Here is a 21,243-nt window from a genome sequence, read left to right as displayed (position 1 = left end):
TATAGTGTGGCCTGATCCCTCTCTGAACCTCTGCACTCACCCCGTGGCTTACTCAGCTGGACACCTCAGCGTTCGGGAATGACTCTCACCCTCCCACTTCAGGCTCCTTGCCTTCACTATTTTGGGAACACCTTCCCCTCAGTTATCCACCTGATCCTCCACGTCCTTTAGGGCTTTACTTAAAGGTCACTTTCGCGGTGACACCTTCCCTAACCACTTCTATAAAATTTCAACCGGCTCACATGCCTCCGTCCACCCACCTCTTGCCTGTTCTTTTATTGCTTTGCAAGGATACAATTCAGTGGCAGTAATTACATTCACATGGTTGTGTACTCATAACCACTGCGTGCATGTTAAGGTGCTTCGGTCCTCTTTGTGACCCTATGGACCGTAGCCCACCAGGCTCCTCTGTCCATGGGATTCTCCAGGCAAGCATACTGGAGTGGGTTGCCATGCCCTCCTCCAGGGGATCTTCCCAATCCGTCTCTTATGTCTCCTGCATTGGCAGGCAAGTTCTTTACCACTAGCTCCGACTGGGAAGCCCACTCATAGCCACTAGGGTATACCCTAATCTTTTCATCACCCCCAATATAAATTCTGTATCTGTTAAACAATAACTCCCCATTCCCACCTGCCCCCAGACCCTGGTAACCTCTATCCTACTTTCTTTATCAAATTGCCTATTCTAGGCACCTTATTTAAGTGGAATCAATGACATTTGACCCCTGTGTCTGGCTCATTTCACTACATATGTTTCAAGATTCATCTACACTGTAGCATATATAAAAATCAAGATTTCTCCCTTTTAAGTTACTGAAAATATGCAGTGTTAATATTAGCAAATGTTAGTTGAAGTAATTTAAATAGTTCAGTTATGCAGCTTAAATTTGAGCTGTGGCTTATATTACACATGTTGTTTGTATGCATTGTTTTTAATTATCTTACATGGTTTAAAAATCCTACCTCTGAAAGAAATTCAGAAAATTCGCCTGACATAGGTGTTTTGACCCCGCCCTGAGAAATGTACACTTGTATCAGTATTGGATTTTGACCAGTGCTCCAATATAAGGAAGTTCCTGTTTAGTCAGTAAGTCCCATCTGACTTTTTTGTGATTCCATGGACTGTAACCCTTCAGGTTCCTCTGTCCATGGAATTTCCCAGGCAGGTATACTGGAATGGGTTGCCATTTCCTTCTCCAGGGGATCTTCCCAACCCAGGGATTGAACCTGTGTCTCCTGCATTGGCAGGTGGATTCTTTACCACTGAGTCACCAGGGAAGCCCATAAAGAAGTTACTACTTTCAAATAAAGCACAGTTTTATTTTCAAAGAAAACAAAATATTTTTTCTTTTTATGGCTAAATAGTATTTCATTGTATATACATACACACCCGTCATTATATGTATCTACTTATCTGTTGTTAGATACTTGGGTGGTTTCTACCTTTTGGTTATTGTTAACAATGCTGCTGTGAGCATTGGTATACAGATAGTTTCTTTCAACCCTTTTGGATTTATACCTAGGAGTGGGATTACCAGTTCATAGAAAACTTCTATTTTTAAACATGAGGAACCTCCAAATTGTTTTCCATATCCATGCACCTTTTACATTCCCACCAGCAATGCACAAGGGTTCACATCCTCACCTACACTTGTTTTTATCTTTCTCTTTTAAAATTTTTATTGGAATATAGTTGATTTTACAATGTAAGCCAGGCTTCAGCAATACGTGAACCGTGAACTTCCAGATGTTCAAGCTGGTTTTAGAAAAGGCAGAGGAACCAGAGATCAAATTGCCAACATCCGCTGGATCATTGAAAAAGCAAGAGAGTTCCAGAAAAACATCTATTTCTGCTTTATTGACTATGCCAAAGCCTTTGACTGTGTGGATCACAATAAACTGCGGAAAATTCTGAAAGAGATGAGGATACCAGACCACTTGACCTGCCTCTTGAGAAACCATATGCAGGTCAGGAAGCAACAGTTAGAACTGGACATGGAACAACATGACTGGTTCCAAATAGGAAAAGGAGTAAGTCAAGGCTGTATATTGTCACCCTGCTTATTTAACTTCTATGCAGAGTACATCATGAGAAACACTGGGCTGGAAGAAGCACAAGCTGGAATCAAGATTTCCAGGAGAAATATCAATAACCTCAGATATGCAGATGACATCACCCTTATGGCAGAAAGTGAAGAGGAACTAAAAGCCTCTTGATGAAAGTGAAAGAGGAGAGGGAAAAAGTTGGCTTAAAGCTCAACATTCAGAAAATGAAGATCATGGCAGCCAGTCCCATCACTTCATGGCAAATAGATGTGGAAACAGTGTCAGACTTTATTTTTTTGGGCTCCAAAATCACTGCAGATGGTGATTGCAGCCATGAAATTAAAAGAAGCTTACTCTTTGGAAGGAAAGTTATGACCAACCTAGATAGCATATTCAAAAGCAGAGACATTACTTTGCGAACAAAGGTCCGTCTAGTCAAGGCTATGGTTTTTCCTGTGGTCATGTATGGATGTGAGAGTTGGACTGTGAAGACGGCTGAGCGCCGAAGAATTGATGCTTTTGAATTGTGGTGTTGGAGAAGACTCTTGAGAGTCCCTTGGACTGCAAGGAGATCCAACCAGTCCATTCTAAAAGAGATCAGCCCTGGGATTCTTTGGAGGGAATGATGCTGAAGCTGAAACTCCAGTACTTTGGCCACCTCATGCGAAGAGTTGACTCATTGGAAAAGACTCTGATGCTGGGAGGGATTGGGGGCAGGAGGAGAAGGGGACGACAGAGGATGAGATGGCTTGATGGCATCACGGACTCGATGGACATGAGTTTGAGTGAACTCCGGGAGTTGGTGATGGACAGGGAGGCTTGGTGTGCTGCGATTCATGGGGTCGCAAAGAGTTGGACACGAGTGAGTGACTGAACTGAACTGAACTTACAACGCTGTGTTAGTTTCAGGTATACAGAAAAATAAATCAGTTATACATATATCCACTCTTTTTTTAGATTCTTTTCCCATATAGATCATTACAGAGCATTGGGTAGAATTCTGTGTGCTGTACAATAGGTCCTTATTAGTAATCTGTTTTATATATAGACTGAAGTGACTTAGCAGCAGTATGTAAATGTCCTCCTGATTGCCCAGTTTATCCCTCCTCTTATAACCATAGATTTGTTTCTACATCTGTGACTGTTTCTTTTGTAAATAAGTTCACTTGTATCTTTTGTTTTTAGATTCCACATATCAGCCACAGGATATTTCTCTTTGTCTGACTTCACTCAGTTTATCTGTTAATCTGTTTTCTTGATTAGAGCCTTCCTAGTTAGCATGATGTGGCATCTCATCAGGCTTTTGATATGCGTTTCCCTAATGACCTCGAGCATCTTTTCATCTTGGACATTTGTATGTCTTCTGTGGAGAAATATCTATTTCAGACATCTCCCCATTTTTGACTTGTGTTGTTTGGTTTCCCGTTGTTGAATTGTAGGAGTTTGTTTTGCCATGCAAAACACAGCTTGCAGAATCTCAGTTCCCTGACCTTGGCCTGAAAGCCCAGAATCCTAACCACTAGCCACCAGGGAACTCCCTGTAGGAGTTCCAAGAGTTCTTTTTAATATTCTGAATATTAATCCTTCATCAGATATATAATTTGCAAATATTTGTTCCTATTCTGTCAATTTTCTTTTCACTTTCTTGTTGGTGTCCTTTGAGTCACAAAAATTCTGAGCTTGATGAAGTTTAGTTTAGCTATTCTTTTTCTTCTGTTGCTTGTGGTTTTGGTGTCATATCTATGAAAATGTTGCTGTATCCAAGGTCATGAATATTGTCACCAGTGTTTTTCTGAGAGTTTAATAGTTTTAGCACTTAAGTTAGGTCTTTGATCAATTAAAAAAATTTTTTTATATGTGGTATAAGGTAAGTGTATAACTTAATTCTTTCGTATGTGATTATCCAGTTTTCCCATCACAGTTAAAAAGATTGTCCTTTACCCACTAATTGTTCTTGACACCTTTGCCAAAAAATCAATAGACCATATGTATAAGGGTTTATTTCTGGGTTTTCTGTTCTATTCCAGTGGTCTATATGTCTACACTTATGCCAGAGCCATACTGTTTTAATTTCTGTAGCTTTGTAGTAAGTTTTGAAGTTGGGAAGTGTAAGTCTGACTCTTTGCGACCCCATGAATCGCAGCACGCCAGGCCTCCCTGTTCATCACCAACTCCCGGAGTTCACTCAGACTCACGTCCATCAAGTCAGTGATGCCATCCAGCCATCTCATCCTCTGTCGTCCTCTTTCCTCCTGCCCCCAATCCCTCCCAGCATCAGAGTCTTTTCTAATGAGTCAACTCTTCGCATGAGGTGGCCAAAGTATTGGAGTTTCAGCTTTAGCATCATTCCTTCCAAAGTATCCCAGGGCTGATCTCCTTCAGAATGTACTGGTTGGATCTCCTTGCAGTCCAAGGGACTCTCAAGAGTCTTCTCCAACACCACAGTTCAAAAGCATCAATTCTTCAGCTGAGCTGGTGTATAAAAACATAATGGATTTTTGAGTGTTAATCTTGTACCCTGCAACTTTGCTGAGTTCAATTGTAAGTGGATTCTTTTTGATTTTCTATATGTGGAATCATGTCATCTGAGATTAGGGATAGTTTTACCCCTTCCTTTCCAATTTGGGTGCCTTTTACTTCTTTTTCTTGTTTGATTGCTGTGGTTGGGACTTCCAGCACAAAGCTGAATAGCAGTGGCAAAAGTTGGCATCCTTGTCTATTTCCTGGTCATAGGCTGAAAGCATTCAGTCTTTAACCATTGTGAATGATGGGTTTTTAAATTTTCATAATACCCTTTATCATGTTGAGGAATTTTCCCTCTATTTTTAGTTTCCAGGAGTTTTGTCATTAAAGAATGTTGGATTTTGTCAACTGTCTTGTCCTTATCAACTGAAACAATCACATGATTTCCCCTCCTCATTCTATCAGCATGATGTATACACGGGTTGATTTTCTTATGTTTAATCACCCTTACGTTCCTGCGTAAATCTCACGTGGTCATGACTTCTGCCGTTTTGCCGTTTGTTTTCTCTATGCCGTATTGCCTTTGAGTCCCTCGTTGCCCATTACTCCCTTGCTTTGTTTAGTTAACGTTTTTGTAGTGAAATATTTTGATTCCCTTCTCGTTTCCTGTTGTGTATATTCTGTGGCTGTTTCCTTTGTGGTTACCATGGGATTACTTTACATACAATTTCCTAAAGTTACAACACTTCAGCTTGAATTTATACCTGATTAACTTCATAGTGGGCTTCCTAGGTGGTTCAGTGGTAAAGAATCCACCTGCCAGTCAGGAGACATGAGTTCAATCTCTGGATCAGGAATATCCCCTGGAGAAGGAAATGGCAACCCGCTCCAGTATTCTTGCCTGGGAAATCCCATGGACAGAGAAGCCTGGCAGGCTTTAGTCCATGGGGTCGCAGAAGAGTTGGACACAAGTGAGCGAATAAATGACAACCTTAATAGCATGTAAAAATGCTGCTCCTATACATCTCCATCATCTCTTTTCCATTATTAAGGTCACAAATTATACCTTTATACATTGTTTTCCCAATTACAAAGGTTAACAATTTTTTATGCTTTTTAAGTCATGTAGAAAAACTAAAATTGGATTTTAGTATAATAATGTTAGCTTTTATTATTGCCCATGTATTTATAACTACTGGAGACTTTTATTTTTTCATATAGTTTCCAGTTACTGTCCAGCATCCTTCCATTTCAAACTAAAGGAGTCTCTTTTGCATTTCTTGCAGAGCAAGTCTAATGGTAACAAACTCTCTAAGCTTTTGCTTATTTGGATATGTTTTCACTTCTCCTTCATTGTTGAAGGACAGTTTTGCCGGTTATAGAATTCCTGGTTGAAGGTCATCTCTGATCTTTTCTGAGCTTGCATCTTCCCTGGGTTTGTACAATGACTTTCTAAATCCCCATGTATTGTGTATGTATCAGTTGTTTTTGAAAGCCCTAATCCTTAAGTGTCTGGCTCCCAATAGCAGGGAAAGGGGAGAAAACCCAGCTCTTCCTTTACGTTTCTGGGAAGTCACATTAGCCGGTGGAGCTTGAAACAATGATGTCCTGCCTTTATGCCTGCATATCTGTGATCAGAAGCAGTAATCAGCAATCAGAACACAAAACCCTGATATTTGGAGGTCCTTATTGCCCGTTCCTCAATAATGACAGCTTTTTCACTCTCCTCTTTCATCCTCATCATGACACCCTTTAGCTCCTCTTTGCGAGAGTGAAAAAATTGGCTTAATAAAACTAAAAGTTTTATTAAAACTAAAAATAAAACTTATAATAAAACTAAAAGTTGGCTTAATAAAATAGCATTCATAAAACTAAGATCATGGATTCTGGTCCCATCACTTCATGGCAAATAGAAGGGGAAAAAGTGGAAACAGTGACAGATTTCATTTTCTTGGGCTCCAATATCACTGTGGATGATGATTGCAGCCACGAAATTAAAAGATGCTTGCTCCTTGGAAGAAAAGCTATAACAAACCTAGACAGCATATTAAAAAGCAGAGACATCACTTTGCCGACAAAGGTCCATATACTCAAAGCTAGGATTTTTCCAGGAGCTGTTGTACAGATGTGAGAGTTGAACTATAAAGAAGGCTGAGCACCAAAGAACTGATGTTTTTGAACTGTGGTACTGGAGAAGACTGTTGAGAGTCCCTTGGACTGCAAGGAGATCAAACCAGTCAATCCTAAAGGAAATCAACCCTGAATATTTAATGGAAGGACTGATGCTAAAGCTCCAATAGTTTGGCCACCTGATGTGAAGAGCCAACTCATTTGAAAAGACCCTGATGCTGGAAAAGATTGAGGGCAGGAGGAGAAGGGGACGACAGAGGATGAGATGGTTGGATGGCATCATCGACTCAATGGACATGAGTTTGAGCAAGCTCCGGGAGATGGTGAAGGACAGGGAAGCCTGGCGTGCTGCAGTCCATGGGGGTGCAAAGAATTGAACATGACTTAGTGACTGAACAATGAACAACAAACAATAATGACACATAATCATATATAAAATGAGCACTTTATATAAATAATATCTCATCAAAGCCCCATAAGAGCCCTGGGTAGCCATGAAAATCCTTATTTTGAAAATGAGGAAACTGAGGTTCACAGAGAGAGAGCCATTTGACCAGGCCTTCATTTCAGGAAGAGACTTTGTTGCAGCTCCACAAATATGTGAGAAAGAAAAACGGCCCTTGGTAGCTGGCAGCTGACCTGACACTAATAATGGGATGCTGGTATTTCTAGAAATTGTCCCAGAACTTGCAGCTAGGCCATCGAACATAAACAATTTCATAGAACATCAGCATCACACAAGATCTCTCTCTGACTGTGATGAACCAAGGGAAAAACAAGATCACTCCATAACCATGTCTGAACACAGACAAATTAGGAACAATGTCCATGCCACAGAAGACCTAACGCCTCCCTCTCCTGTTCTTACCGTCTAGATAAGATAGAATTACTCCCACTTCCTGACAACACCCAATTCAGAGAAAATCTCCGCTTCCTTGAACTCATGCCCAAATCACATAAAACAAGCCCAAATTCTACAAGTCTTTTCTCACACTTTCTTGCTGAAATGTTGTACCATTCCTATGGTGTGCACCTTCCCTTACCCAAGTTAATCAACAAATCCAACTTTCTTCAGCCACAGGTGTGTTCCTGGTCTTTGGCTCAACTGCATTCACACCTGCCAAGCATGTTTCCACCTCAAGGCCTTTGTGTGTGCTATGAGCTTAGTCCAGACTTTGTTCCCTCTGGCTCATCTTACGTGGGTCTGGTCAAATGTCACTTCTTCAAAGAGCCCTTCTCTCTCCATCCCATTTAAAATGGTCACTGTAGGGACTTCCCTGGTGGTCCAGTGGCTAAGACTGCACTCCCAATGTAGGGGGCCCAGGTTCGATCCCCAGTCAGGGAACTAGATCCCACATTGCTGCAACCAAGAGTTTGCATGCCTCAACGAAAGATCCTGCATGTCACAATGAAGACTGAAGGTCCTGTATACTGCAGCTAAAGATTCAGTGCAGCCAAATAAATAAGTAGAAAAAAATGTTTTTTAAAGTCACTGTATTAGTTTTCTAGAGCTGCCAAAACAAATGCCACAGACTGGATTACTTAAACAGCAGAAATTAGATTCTTTTCAGTTCTGGCGGCTAGAAGTCAAAGCTCAAGGTGTTGGCAGAGTTGGTTTCACTCTGAGACTTCTTTCTTTGGCTTCCAGACTTCAGTTCAGTTCAGTCACTCAGTCGTGTCTGACTCTTTGTGACCCCATGGACTGTAGCACACCAGGCCTCCCTGTCCATCGCCAACTCCCAGAGTTTACCCAAACTCATGTTCATTAAGTTGGTGATGCCACCCAACCATCTCATCCTCTGTTGTCCCTTCTCCTCCCTCCTTCAATCCTTCCCAGCATCAGGATCTTCTCTAATGAGTCAGTTCTTTGCATCAGGTGGCCAAAGTATTGGAGTTTCAGCTTCAACATCAGTCCTTCCATGAATACCCAGGACTGATTTTCTTTAGGATGGACTGGCTGGATCTCCTTGCAGTCCAACGGACTCTTAAGAGTCTTCTCCAACACCACAGTTCAAAAGCACCAATTCTTCAGCACTCAGCTTTCTTCACAGTCCAACTCTCACATCCATACATGACCACTGGAAAAACCAGGGCGTTGACTAGATGGACCTTTGTTGACAAAGCAATGTCTCTGCTTTTTAATATGCTGTCTAGGGTGGTCATAACTTTCCTTCCAAAGAGTAAGCTTCTTTTAATTGCATGGCTGCAATCACCATCTGCAGTGATTTTGGAGCCCAAAAAAATAAAGTCTGCCATTGTTTCCACTGTTTCCCCATCTATTTGCCATGAAGTGATGGGACTGGCTGCATGATCTTCGTTTTCTGAATGTTGAGCTTTAAGCCAACTTTTTCCCTCTCCTCTTTCACTTTCATCAAGAGGCTCTTTAGTTCTTCACTTTCTGCCATAAGGGTGGTGTCATCTGCATATCTGAGGTTACTGATATTTCTCCTGGAAATCATGATTCCAGCTTGTGCTTCTTCCAGCCCAGCGTTTCTCATGATGTACTCTGCATGGAAGTTAAATAAGCAGGGTGACAATATACAGCCTTGACGTACTCCTTTCCCTATTTGGAACCAGTCGTGTTGTTCCATGTCCAGTTCTAACTGTTGCTTCGTGACCTGCATATAGGTTTCTCAAGAGGCAGGTCAAGTGGTCTGGTATTCTCATCTCTTTCAGAATTTTCCACGGTTTATTGTGATCCACACAGTCAAAGGCTTTGGCATAGTCAATAAAGCAGAAATAGATGTTTCTCTGGAACTCTCTTGCTTTTTCAATGATCCAGAGGATGTTGGCAATTTGATCTCTGGTTCCTCTGCCTTTTCTAAAACCAGCTTGAACATCTGGAAGTTCACCGTTCACATATTGCTAAAGCCTGGCTTGGAGAATTTTGAGCATTACTTTGCTAGCATGTGCTGCTGCTGCTGGTAAGTCGCTTCAGTCGTGTCCGACTCTGTGCGACCCCAGAGACGGCAGCCCACCAGGCTCCCCGGTCCCTGGGATTCTCCAGGCAAGAACACTGGAGTGGGTTGCCATTTCCTTTTCCAATGCATGAAAGTGAAAAGTGAAAGTGAAGTCGCTCAGTCGTGTCCGACTCCTAGCGACCCCATGGACTGCAGCCCACCAGGCTCCTCCGTCCATGGGATTTGCCAGGCAAGAGTGCTAGCATGTGAGATGAGTGCAATTGTGCAATAGTTTGAACATTCTTTGGCATTGCCTTTCTTCGGGATTGGAATGAAAACTGGCCTTTTCCAGTCCTGTGGCCACTGCTGAGTTTTCCACATTTGCTGACATATTGAGTGCTGCACTTTCACAGCATCATCTTTTAGGATTTGAAATAGCTCAACTTGAATTCCGTCACCTCCACTGGCTTTGTTCATAGGGATGCTTCCTAAGGCCCACTTGACTTCTCATTCCAGGATGTCTGGCTCTACAGGAGGGATCACACCATCGTGATCATCTGGGTCATGAAGATTTTTTTTGTACAGTTCTTTGTGTATTCTTGCCACTTCTTCTTAATATCTTCTGCTTTGTTAGGTCCATACCATTTCTGTCCTTTATTGAGCCCATCTTTGCATGAAATATTACATTTGTATCTCCAATTTTCTTGAAGAGATCTCTAGTCTTTCCATTGTATTTCTTTGCACTCTTTTCCTCTATTTCTTTGCACTGATTACTGAGGAAGGCTTTCTTACCTCTCCTTGCTATTCTTTGGAATTCTGCTTTCAAGTGGGTACATCTTTCCTTTTCTCCTTTGGTTTTCATTTCTCTTCTTTTCACAGCTATTTGTAAGGCCTCCTCAGAGAGCCATTTTGCCTTTTTTTCATTTCTTTTTCTTGGAGATGGCCTTGATCCCTGTCTCCTGTACACTGTCATGAACCTCCATCCAAAGTTCATCAGGTATTCTGTCTATCAGATCTAGTCCCTTAAATCTATTTCCCACTTCCACTGTATAATTGTAAGGGATTTGATTTAGGGCATCCCTGAATGGTCTAATGGTTTTCCCGACTTTCTTCAATTTCAGTCTGAATTTGGCAATAAGGAGTTCATGATCTGAGCAAGATACACAGAAGAACTATACAAAAAAGATCTTCACGACCTAGATAATCACGATGGTGTGATCACTCACCTAGAGCCAGACATCCTGGAATGTGAAGTCAAGGGGGCCTTAGGAGTATCCCTACGAACAAAGCTAGTGGAAGTGATGGAATTCTAGTTGAGTGATTTCAAATCCTAAAAGATGATGCTGTGAAAGTGCAGCACTCAATATGTCAGCAAATGTGGAAAACTCAGCAGTGGCCACAGGACTGGAAAAGGCCAGTTTTCATTCCAATCCCAAAGAAAGGTGATGCCAAAGAATGCTCAAACTACCGCACAATTGCACTCATCTCACATGCTAGTAATGCTCAAATTCTCCAAGCCAGGCTTCAGCAATATGTGAATGGTGAACTTACAGATGTTCAGGCTGGTTTTAGAAAAGGCAGAAGAACCAGAGATCAAATTGCCAACATCCTCTGGATCATTGAAAAAGCAAGAGAGTTCCAGAGAAACATCTATTTCTGCTTTATTGACTATGCCAAAGCCTTTGACTGTGTGGATCACAATAAACCGTGGAAAATTCTGAAAGAGATGAGAATACCAGACCATCTGACCTGCCTCTTGAGAAATCTGTATGCAGGTCAGGAAGCAACCGTTATAAATGGACGTGGAACAATAGACTGGTTCCAAATAGGGAAAGGAGTATGTCAAGGCTATATATTGTCACCTGGCTTATTTAACTTCTATGCAGAGTACATCATGAGAAACGCTGGGCTGGAAGAAGCACAAGCTGGAATCATGATTTCCAGGAGAAATATCAGTAACCTCAGATATGCAGATGACACCACCCTTATGGCAGAAAGCAAAGAGGAACTAAAGAGCCTCTTGATGAAAGTGAAAGAGGAGAGGGAAAAAGTTGGCTTAAAGCTCAACATTCAGAAAACGAAGATCATGGCAGCCAGTCCCATCACTTCATGGCAAATAGATGGGGAAACAGTGGAAACAATGGCAGACTTTATTTTTTTGGGCTCCAAAATCACTGCAGATGGTGATTGCAGCCATGCAATTAAAAGATGCCTACTCTTTGGAAGGAAAGTTATGACCAACCTAGACAGCATATTAAAAAGCACAGACATTACTTTGTCAACAAAGATCCATCTAGTCAACACTATTGTTTTTCCAGTGGTCATGTATGGATGTGAGAGTTGGACTGTGAAGAAAGCTGAGTGCTGAAGAATTGATGCTTTTGGACTGTGGTGTTGGAGAAGACTCTTGAGAGTCTGTTGGACTGCAAGGAGATCCAACCAGTCCATCCTAAGGGAAATCAGTCCTGGGTGTTCATGGAAGGACTGATGTTGAAGCTGAGACTCCAATACTTTGGCCACCTGATGTGAAGAGCTGATTCATTTGAAAAGACTGGGAAAGATTGAAGGAGGGAGGAGAAGGGGACAACAGAGGATGAGATGGTTGGATGGCATCACCGACTCAATGGACATGAGTTTGGGTAGACTGTGGGAGTTGGTGACGGACAGGGAGTCCTGGCGTGCTGTGGTTCATGGCATTGCAAGGAGTCAGATACGACTGAGCTAGAGAACTGAACTGAACTGATCTGAGCCATAGTCAGCTCCCGGTCTTGGTTTTGCTGACTGTATAGAGCTTCTCCATCTTTGACTGCAAAGAATATGATCAACCTGATTTTGGTATTGACCATCTGGTAATGTCCACGTGTAGAGTTTTCTGTTGTACTGTTGGACGAGAGTGTTTGCTATGATCAGTGAATTCTCTTGGCAAAATTCTATGAGCCTTTGCCTTGCTGTACTCCACGGCCAAATTTGCCCGTTACTCCAAGTGTTTCTTGACTTCCTACTTTTGTATTCCAGTCCCCTATAATGAAAAGGATATCTTTTTTGGGTGTTAGTTCTAAAAGGTCTTGTAGGTCTTCATAGAATCATTCAGCTTCAGCTTCTTTAGCATTACTGGTTGGGTCATAGACTTAGATTACCATGATATTGAATGGTTTGCCTTGGAAATGAACAGAGATCATTCTGTTGTTTTGAGATTGCACCCAAGTACTGCATTTCAGACTCTTGTTGACTATGATGGCTACTCCATTTCTTCTAAGGGACTCTTGCCCACAGTAGTAGATATGATGGTCATCTGAGTTAAATTCAACCATTCCAGTCCATTTTAGTTCGCTGATTCTGTAAATGTCAGTGTTCACTCTTGTCATCTCCTGTTTGATCACTTTCAGTTTGCCTTGATTCATGGACATAACATTACAGGTTCCTATGCAATATTGCTCTTTATAGCATCAGACCTTGATTCCATCACCAGTCACATCCACAGCTGGGCATTATTTTTGCTTTGGCTCTGTCTTTTCATTCTTTCTGGAGTTATTTCTCCACTGATCTCCATCCAGTAGCATGTTGGGCACCTACTGACCTGGGGAGTTCATCTTTCAGTGTCCTATCTTTCTGCCTTTTCATACTGTTCATGGGGTTCTCAAGGCAAGAATACTGAAGTGGTTTACCATTCCCTTCTCCAGTGGACCACATTCTGTCAGAACTCTCCACCATGACCCATCCATCTTGGGTGGCCTTATATGGCATGACTTATAGTTTCATTCAGTTAGACAAGGCTGTGGCAAATGTGATTAGATTGGTCAGTCTTCTGTGATTGTGGTTTCTGTCTGTCTGCCCTCTGATGCCCTTTCGCAGTACCTACCGCCTTACTAGGTTTCTCTGATCTTGGGCGCGGGGTGTCTCCTCTCGGCCCCTTGCCGCTCCAGGGCTGCACAGCCACCGCTCGCCACTCCAGCGCTGCACAGCCTCCGCTTGCCACTCCAGCGCCGTCTTTCTCACTCTGTCCTCGCCTCTTTCTTACTCTGTCCTCGCATGGTCCTCCTTCCATCGGTGCTGTTTGTGTCTTAATCTTCTCTTCTTATAAGATGTGCGTGTGTGCGTGCATACTAAGCTGCCTCAGTCCTGTCCAACTCTTTGCGACCGTATGGACTGTTGCCCGCTAGGCTCCTCTGTCTTTAGGATTCTCCAGGCAAGAATACTGGAGTGGATTGCCATGCCCTCCTCCAGCGGATCTTCCAGACTCAGGGATTGAACCTGCATCTCTTTCCTCTCCTGCCTCGGCAGGGAAGTTCTTTCCCACTAGCACCACCGGGGAAGCCACCTTCTTAAAATGATACCACTCATATTAGATTAAGGCCCGCCCTAACAACCGCATTTAAACCTAATTACCTTGGACTTCCCTGGTGAAATCAAATCCCTTGGGACATCCCTGGTGGTCCAGTGGTTAAGAATCCACCTGCCAGTGCAGGGAACACGGGTTTGATTTCTGGTCTGGGAAGATTCCTTCCACATGCCCCAGGACAACTAAGCCCGCCCGTGTACCATCACTACTGAGGCTGTACTCTGGAGCCCTTGAACCACAGCTACTAAGCCCATGCTTTGCAGGTACTGAAACCAGGGCACCCTAGTGTCTGTGCTCTGAACAAGAGAAGCCGCCATAATGGGAAGCCCATGCACCGCAACCGGAGAGGAGGACCCGCTTACCGCCACTAGAGAAAGCCAGCGTGCAGCAACCAAGACCCCGCACAGCCAATCAATAAATAAATTCTTGCTAAGTAAATAAACCTAACTACCTCTTTAAAGGTTCTATCTCCAAATAAGACACGTTCTAAGGTATTGGGGTTAGGGATTCCAAATACGAACTGGGGAGGACACGACTCCACTCATGAAACTCTCTCTCTGTCTTTCTCCTTACTTTGTTTTCCTTCAAAGCACCTACCATGACCTGATGTTGTATTAGTCATTTGCTTGTTACCATCTATTTTTCCCCAAGGTAAAGATAATATAGCTCAGCAAATATTCCGCATGGTCCCCTACATTTCTCAGCCCCTCTACAGTTAGGTGGAGCTTTGGGATTCATTCTTAATGGCCTGCAGACAGAAGTAATGTAGATCCCTCCTAGGTCAGTGTTTAGGTGCCAGTGTGTAACTCACTTTCCTCTCTTCTCATTCCGTAGCAGCTAGTGATGCTACAGATGGTGCAGCTTCCATTGGCCATGGTATTAGAAGCAACTGTGTGGAGTAGAATTCTCCACCAACCCACACTGGACATATAGGATGAGCAAAAAAAAAAAAAAAAAAAGTGTTAAGCTACTGAGATCCCAGAATTCTTCTGTTACACAACATATCTGTACTTATCCCAGTTAATACCTTCTTCACCAGAATGTAAGCTCCAAGAGGCCAGGGACTCAGCCTGAATCCTTAGTGCCTGGTGCAAGATGAGTAAGCAATACTTATTTATGGAATAAATGGATATGCCAGGCACAAGAAGGTGAAGTTGCTGAGCATGGATTTTTCTAATAAAAGATGAATCAAGAAATGAAAAGCTGATTCCAGAGCCTGGGATTGAAACCACTTGGCCACACTCCCACTAATTAACCACCATCTAAGTAATCCAAACCTCGCTGTTCCAAGAATTTGACATCAATAATCTCTTGAACACTTTATAACAAGCACAGTTTGTGATGGAAAATTCTAAAGGTTACACTTTGCCAGTCCTGGAGAACAAATTCTCATGGTCTTAAGCCAATCATAGAAATTTTCTTTCCTTTCGGGGACAGATTTGGATTTGCACATGGGACCTGATTCTAGCCAACAGAACTTAAGGAGAGATCAGGAGGATTTGGGGAATGGCATTAACTTTATGAGATGAAAAGACTCTTTCTCCTTGGAAGGAAAGCTATGACAAACCTAGACAGCCTATTAGAAAGTGGATACATCATTTTGCCAACAAAAGTCCATCTAGTCCAAGCTAGGGTTTTTCCAGTAGTCATGTATGGATGTGAGAGTTGGACTATAAAGAAAGCTGAGTGCTGAAGAATTGACACTTTTGAACTGTGGTGTTGGAGAAGACTCTTGAGAGTCCCTTGGACTGCAAGGAGATCCAACCAGTTAATCCTAAAGAAATCAACCCTGAATGTTCATTGGAAGGACTGATGCTGAAGCTCCAATAGTTTGGCCACCTGATGCAAAAAGCCGACTCATTGGAAAAGACCTTGATGCTGGGAAAGATTGAGGGCAGGAGGAGATGGGGATGACAGAGGATGACATGGTTGGATAGCATCACCAACTCAATGGACATGAGTTTGAACAAACTCCAGGAGATAGTGAAGAACAAGGATGCCTGGTATGCTGCAATTCATGGGGTCACAAAGAGCTGGACACGATTTAATGACTGAACAACAACAACAACGTTAACTTTATGATTGGTAACCCACTCCAGTATTCTTGCCTGGAGAATCCCATGGACAGAGGAGCCTGGCAGGCTACCGTCCCTAGGGTCACAAAGAGTCAGACATGACTGAAGCAACTTAGCACAGCATAGCACATAAAAGTACACTCCTCGTAGTAGATATTGCTGATGGCCATTTACTAAATGTTTCCTGGACATAGCAGAATTTCATTTCCTGTGTTGGGAAATGCTGGTGCCATGTAATCATTTCTGGCCAATGGTCTGTGAGCGAAAGACATGTGTCACTGAAGGCTAGAGCATTTAACTATGGATATGAAATAGTACTGAGCTATCTTTCTTCCTCCTCTGGCATAAAACTGGAAATGTTTATGATGGCTGTTGCTCAATAATCCTGTGTGCCTGAGTGATTATAATGTCAACTCACAAGGGACATGGAGCACGAGCGAGAATTAAATTTGTGTGATTGTAAGTCATTGAGATTTCGGTGAAGTTTATTATAATAGCAAATAGCCTATCTGGAGTGATAACAGAAATTAGAATCAAGAGTGGGGTGCTGATGTAATAAAAAATAAAAACACATATCATTGGCTTAGATACTAAGCAAAGGGAACAAGAAAGCTTATTTGAAACCAGAAGGATGGAGAGATACTTTGAGAAGCAGATAACGTACTTACTGATTCATGCAGCTTTAGGGGAAGCAGTTGAAATGCAGGACACTAGGAGTGAATGTTGGCCAAAGTTGGCCCCATATTGGGAAGACCTTTGAGAGGCAAAGTCCAGTTAGAACCTGGCTTTTGTCAAAGATAAAATCAAGGATTGGTACCAATTAAATCATTATTAACCAGTGTTGTGTTGGGCTTCACTCATAGCTCAGTTGGTAGAGAATCCGCCTGGAATGCAGAAGGCCCTGGTTTGATTCCTGGGTCAGGAAGATCCCCTGGAGAAGGGATAAGCTACCCACTCCAGTATTCTTGGGCTTCCCTTGTGGCTCAGCTGGTAAAGAATCCACCTGCAATGTGGGAGACCTGGGTTCGGTCCCTAGGTTGGGAAGATCCCCTGGAGAAGGGAAAGGCTACCCACTCCAGTATTCTGGCCTGGAGAATTCCATGGACTGTATAGTCCATGGGGTCGCAAAGAGTCGGACACAATTGAGCAACTTTCACTTTCACTTTTCACTTTCAACCATTGTTAATATCTGTAAATAAATTAAGGTACACCCAGGAAACATGTAGGATAGTCTGAGGTAGACCAGATGGATTAGAATCTGGCTTTCGCTGAATGACTGATAGAGTCTAGGGTACAGGCAGTGAGAGAGAGAGGAGGAACATCTTGAACAGAACACATGGAGTTGACTGGAGGCTTATAAGAATCCTTAGGTCCCAGCCTTTGGGACGCAGAAAATAGGCTGAGCAACTCATGTGCCAAGGAGGGCAAGTCTTCCAGTGCCACTTGAGATGTACCTGAGGAGGATGATGGAAAGGGGATAACTCCTGGAGAGTGAAGACATAAGCCACAGTGAACAAAGATTTGGGAAGTTCCCCTCCCTCAAGGAGCTGTGGGTGCATGCTCAGTTGCTCAGTCGTGTCCAGCTGTTTGCAACCCCTTGGACTGTAGCCCACCAGGCTCCTCTGTCCATGGGATTCTTCAGGCAACAATACTGGAGTGGGTTGCCATATCCTCCTTCAGGGGATCTTCTCCACCCAGGGATCAAACCCCCATCTCCTGCATTTCAGGTGGATTCTTTACTGCTGAGCCATCAGGGAAGCCCCTCAAGGAACTGACTTGGTGCTAATTAAGGAAACCTCCCAATTTACAAAATAGGAAACCAGTGACTTCTCAGTTATGCCTTTTGACCCATTCCATCATTGTCTATTGAGTGAGTAGGTGAAGGATAAATAATTTGACTTTTTAGTTCACTTGTTCTGACATAGGTTCGCTCATGTTTCCTGCCCAGCTCTTGTGGCCATTTGAGTTTTTGACTCTAAGGTATTACTTGATGATGTGAACTGAATTGGAGTCCTGGAAGTGCAGTGGCTCAGGGTCCATTCCACTACCCAGGGATGATGCCCGTGTTCTGTGGGTGACTTCACAATGCCCCCGTGGTTCCCAGCTTCCTTCTGTAGTCTGTATATAGCCATGCTGACCAGCTTGTGGCTGCTTAGCCTTTTTCTCCCTGCTTCCTGTGCCCAGTTATTAGTCACCTGTGCCTATAAGGGTCTCTGCCAGCAGGCCCTGCTCTCGAGCAATGATGTTGTCCTGCAGTGTGACCATCTCCAGGCATACTGGTACTTTTCTTCCTTTCAGGGGGAAGATCCGTTTTTGGTCTCCTCACTGCCTAACATAAAGAAACTGCCTGGGGGCAGCCTCCAACTGAACAAACCTCAGCCCTCCCAGACAGGCCTCTATCGCTGTGAGGACAATAACACAGCCCTTGTGGTAGAATATGAGATAGACTTCCAAGATGTCACCATGCTACATATTACCCACAAAGGACTAGGCCAAAACCCTCTGCAGAATCAGAGCCTGAGTCTGGGTAGAGAGGAGATGGTCTTCACCCACTGGGAGCCCTGGCAGGACTGTAACCGCTGTGGGGTGCCAGGTGAACGCAAACGCCTGGGGTACTGCTACATCCAAGAGTCCCTGGAAAACCCAATGCCCTGCTGGCTCTATCTGGGAGATGAAAAGGTGTGGTCCAGCCGCTTGAGGCCTGAGATGCAGGTGGAAGCCTGCCTTGTACCTTGCAACGAGAGCGAGGAGCTCATCCAGCCCTTCTTCACCTCTGACATTTCCAAGTTGGGCCAGTCAACCAACAACGTACAGCTCACCTGCCCCTTGGCCTCCATCTACAGGTGACTGGACCCAGGCATTAGCCCTGCCTTTGAGCCTCACCCAGACTTTGTTTCCTGTGTTCATCTGGGCCAGGGGTTACATTCCAATAGAAAAGCAGGGTCTGTCTTCCAGCCCATAAGCCTTCAAGGTCAATCTGTGCAGGAAGGAATCTCTTTACTGGCTTGTTCAGATGTTCATTCAGCAAGAATCCCCAACTGTGGCTTCTGAGCAACATCCTACGCAGGTGATGTTGGAGACCAACAAAGACCTAATCCCTGCCCTCGTAGGCACCTGTTATTCATGGGTAGACCAAATACAAAACCTAGAAACCAAGCCATTCTGGCCCATGCTCATGCCAACATAGACTTTACTGTGATTTCTATCTCCTCACTAGACTCTGACTGATACAATGTATCTCTCCATCCTGGCACCAATGTTACAGTAACTTAATTATTATACCTTTATAATAAGCCATGATATCGATAGTATAGATTTTTCAGCTTTGTTCTTCAAGATTGTCTTGGTTATTCTTTACTTTTTATAAAAAAAAAAATTGAAATCCGCTTGTAGTTTCCATCCAAAAGAAGTCTTATTTTTTTTAATTGGCACATCATTGAATCTAAAGATAGAATCAATATATTACAATATTTAGTCTTCCGATCCATGAACATTGTAAACACTTCCATTATTTAGGCTTTCTTTTATTCTTTAGTTATTAATGTAGAGGTTTTACCTATTTTTTATCTGTTCCTCATATTTGATTTGTTCATACAAGCTACATCTTTTAAATTTCATTTGCTAATTGCTTGTTGTATATAAAAATATATTTGGCATTTATATACAGCATTGTTCAGTTAGTTTTCTGTGACTGTGGTTTTCATTCCGTCTGTCCTCTGATGGATGAGGATAAGAGGCTTGTGAAAGCTTCCTGAGTGAAAGTCACTCAGTCCTGTCTGACTCTTTTTGACCCCATGGGATGGGAGGGACTGGCGGTGGGTAAAACTGGATCTTGCTCGGGTGGGCAGGGCCATGCTCAGTAAATCTTTAATCCAATTTTCTGCTGGTGGGTGGGACTGTGTTCCTTTCTCTGGCCAAACTATTGTAGGAGTGATGTCAGTAATAGCTGCCTTCTTCAAAAGGATTTATGCCAGCATGCCACAGCTCCGAGGAAAGTTGTAGTCAGTGCCCCTGACCCTGCAGCAGGCCACTGTCAACCTGCACCTCTGCCAGAGACTCCTGGACATTCACAGGCAAGTCTGGCTCAGTCTCTTTTGGGGTCACTGCTCCTTTTTCCTGGGTCCTGGTGCACACAAGGTTTTGTTGTGCGCTCCAAGGGTCTGTTTCCCTGGGGATTCTGAGTCCTTTTGCCGGATCTCCAGGTTAGGAAATATGTTGTGGAGCCTAGAACTTTGGCAACAGTGTGAGAACTTCTTTGATATAAATGTTCTCCGGTGTGTGGGTCGTCTGCTCGGTGGCTGTACAGGGGCACTGATGGCAACCTCCTCCAAAAGGACTTATGCCACACACCATGCCTCCCAGGTCTGCTGCAGCCAGAGCCCCTGTCCCCGCGGCAGGTCACTGCTGACCCGTGCCTCAGCAAGAGACACTCAGACACTCAATGGCAGGTCTGGCTCAGTCTCTCGTGGGGGTCACTGCTCCTTTCCCTCGGTCCTGCTATGCACGAGGTTTTGTTTGTCTAACTCAATGAAACTCTGAGCCATGCCATATAGGGCCACCCAAGACAGAAGGGTCATGGTGGAGAGTTCTGACAAAATGTGGTCCATTGGAGAAGGGAATGGCAAACCACTTCAGCATTCTTGCCTTGAGAACCCCATGAACACTATGAAAAGGCAAAAAGATATGACACTGAAAGATGAACTCTCCAGGTCAGTAGGTGCCCAATATGCTACTGGAAAAGAGCGGAGAAATAGCTCCAGAAAGAATGAAGGGGCTGAGCCAAAGCAGGAACAATGCCTAGTTGTGGATGTGTCTAGTGATGAAATGTAAAATCTGATGCTATAGGAACAGTATTGCATAAGAACCTGGAATGTTCAGTCCATGAACCAAGGTAAATTAGAAGTGATCAAACAGGAGATGGCAAGAGTGAACACTGATATTTTAGAAACCAGTGAACTAAAATGGACTGGAATGGGTGAATTTAATTCAGATGACCATTATATCTACTACTGTGAGCAAGAATTTCTTGGAAGAAATGGAGTAGCCCTCATAGTCAACAAAAGAGTCCAAAATGCAGTACTTAGATGCTGTCTCAAAAACGACAGAATGATCTCTGTTTCCAAGGCAAACCATCCAATACTACAGTGATCCAAGTCTATGCCCCAACCACTAATGCCAAAGAAGCTGAAGTTGAATGGTTCTATAAAGACCTACCAGACCTTCTAGAACTAATACCCAAAAAAGATGTCCTTTTCGTCATAGGGACTGGAATGCAAAAGTAGGAAGTCAA

General features: G+C 43.3%; 1 protein-coding gene across 1 annotated transcript; it reads left to right on the top strand.

Moving 5' to 3' along the window:
* The first annotated feature begins 18,072 nt into the window (after positions 1 to 18,072).
* LOC101102084 (protein FAM187B) lies at positions 18,073 to 19,211 on the top strand. Its single transcript, XM_015099991.4, has one exon. It carries the CDS (start codon positions 18,084 to 18,086, stop codon positions 18,798 to 18,800), a length of 717 nt encoding a protein of 238 aa, XP_014955477.4. The 5' UTR covers positions 18,073 to 18,083; the 3' UTR covers positions 18,801 to 19,211.
* The last annotated feature ends 2,032 nt before the right edge of the window (positions 19,212 to 21,243 follow it).

Source organism: Ovis aries, chromosome 14, assembly GCF_016772045.2.
Source record: "Ovis aries strain OAR_USU_Benz2616 breed Rambouillet chromosome 14, ARS-UI_Ramb_v3.0, whole genome shotgun sequence".
In the NCBI taxonomy this organism is placed as follows: Eukaryota; Metazoa; Chordata; class Mammalia; order Artiodactyla; family Bovidae; genus Ovis; species Ovis aries.
This window is presented reverse-complemented; position numbering and strand designations above follow the sequence as displayed.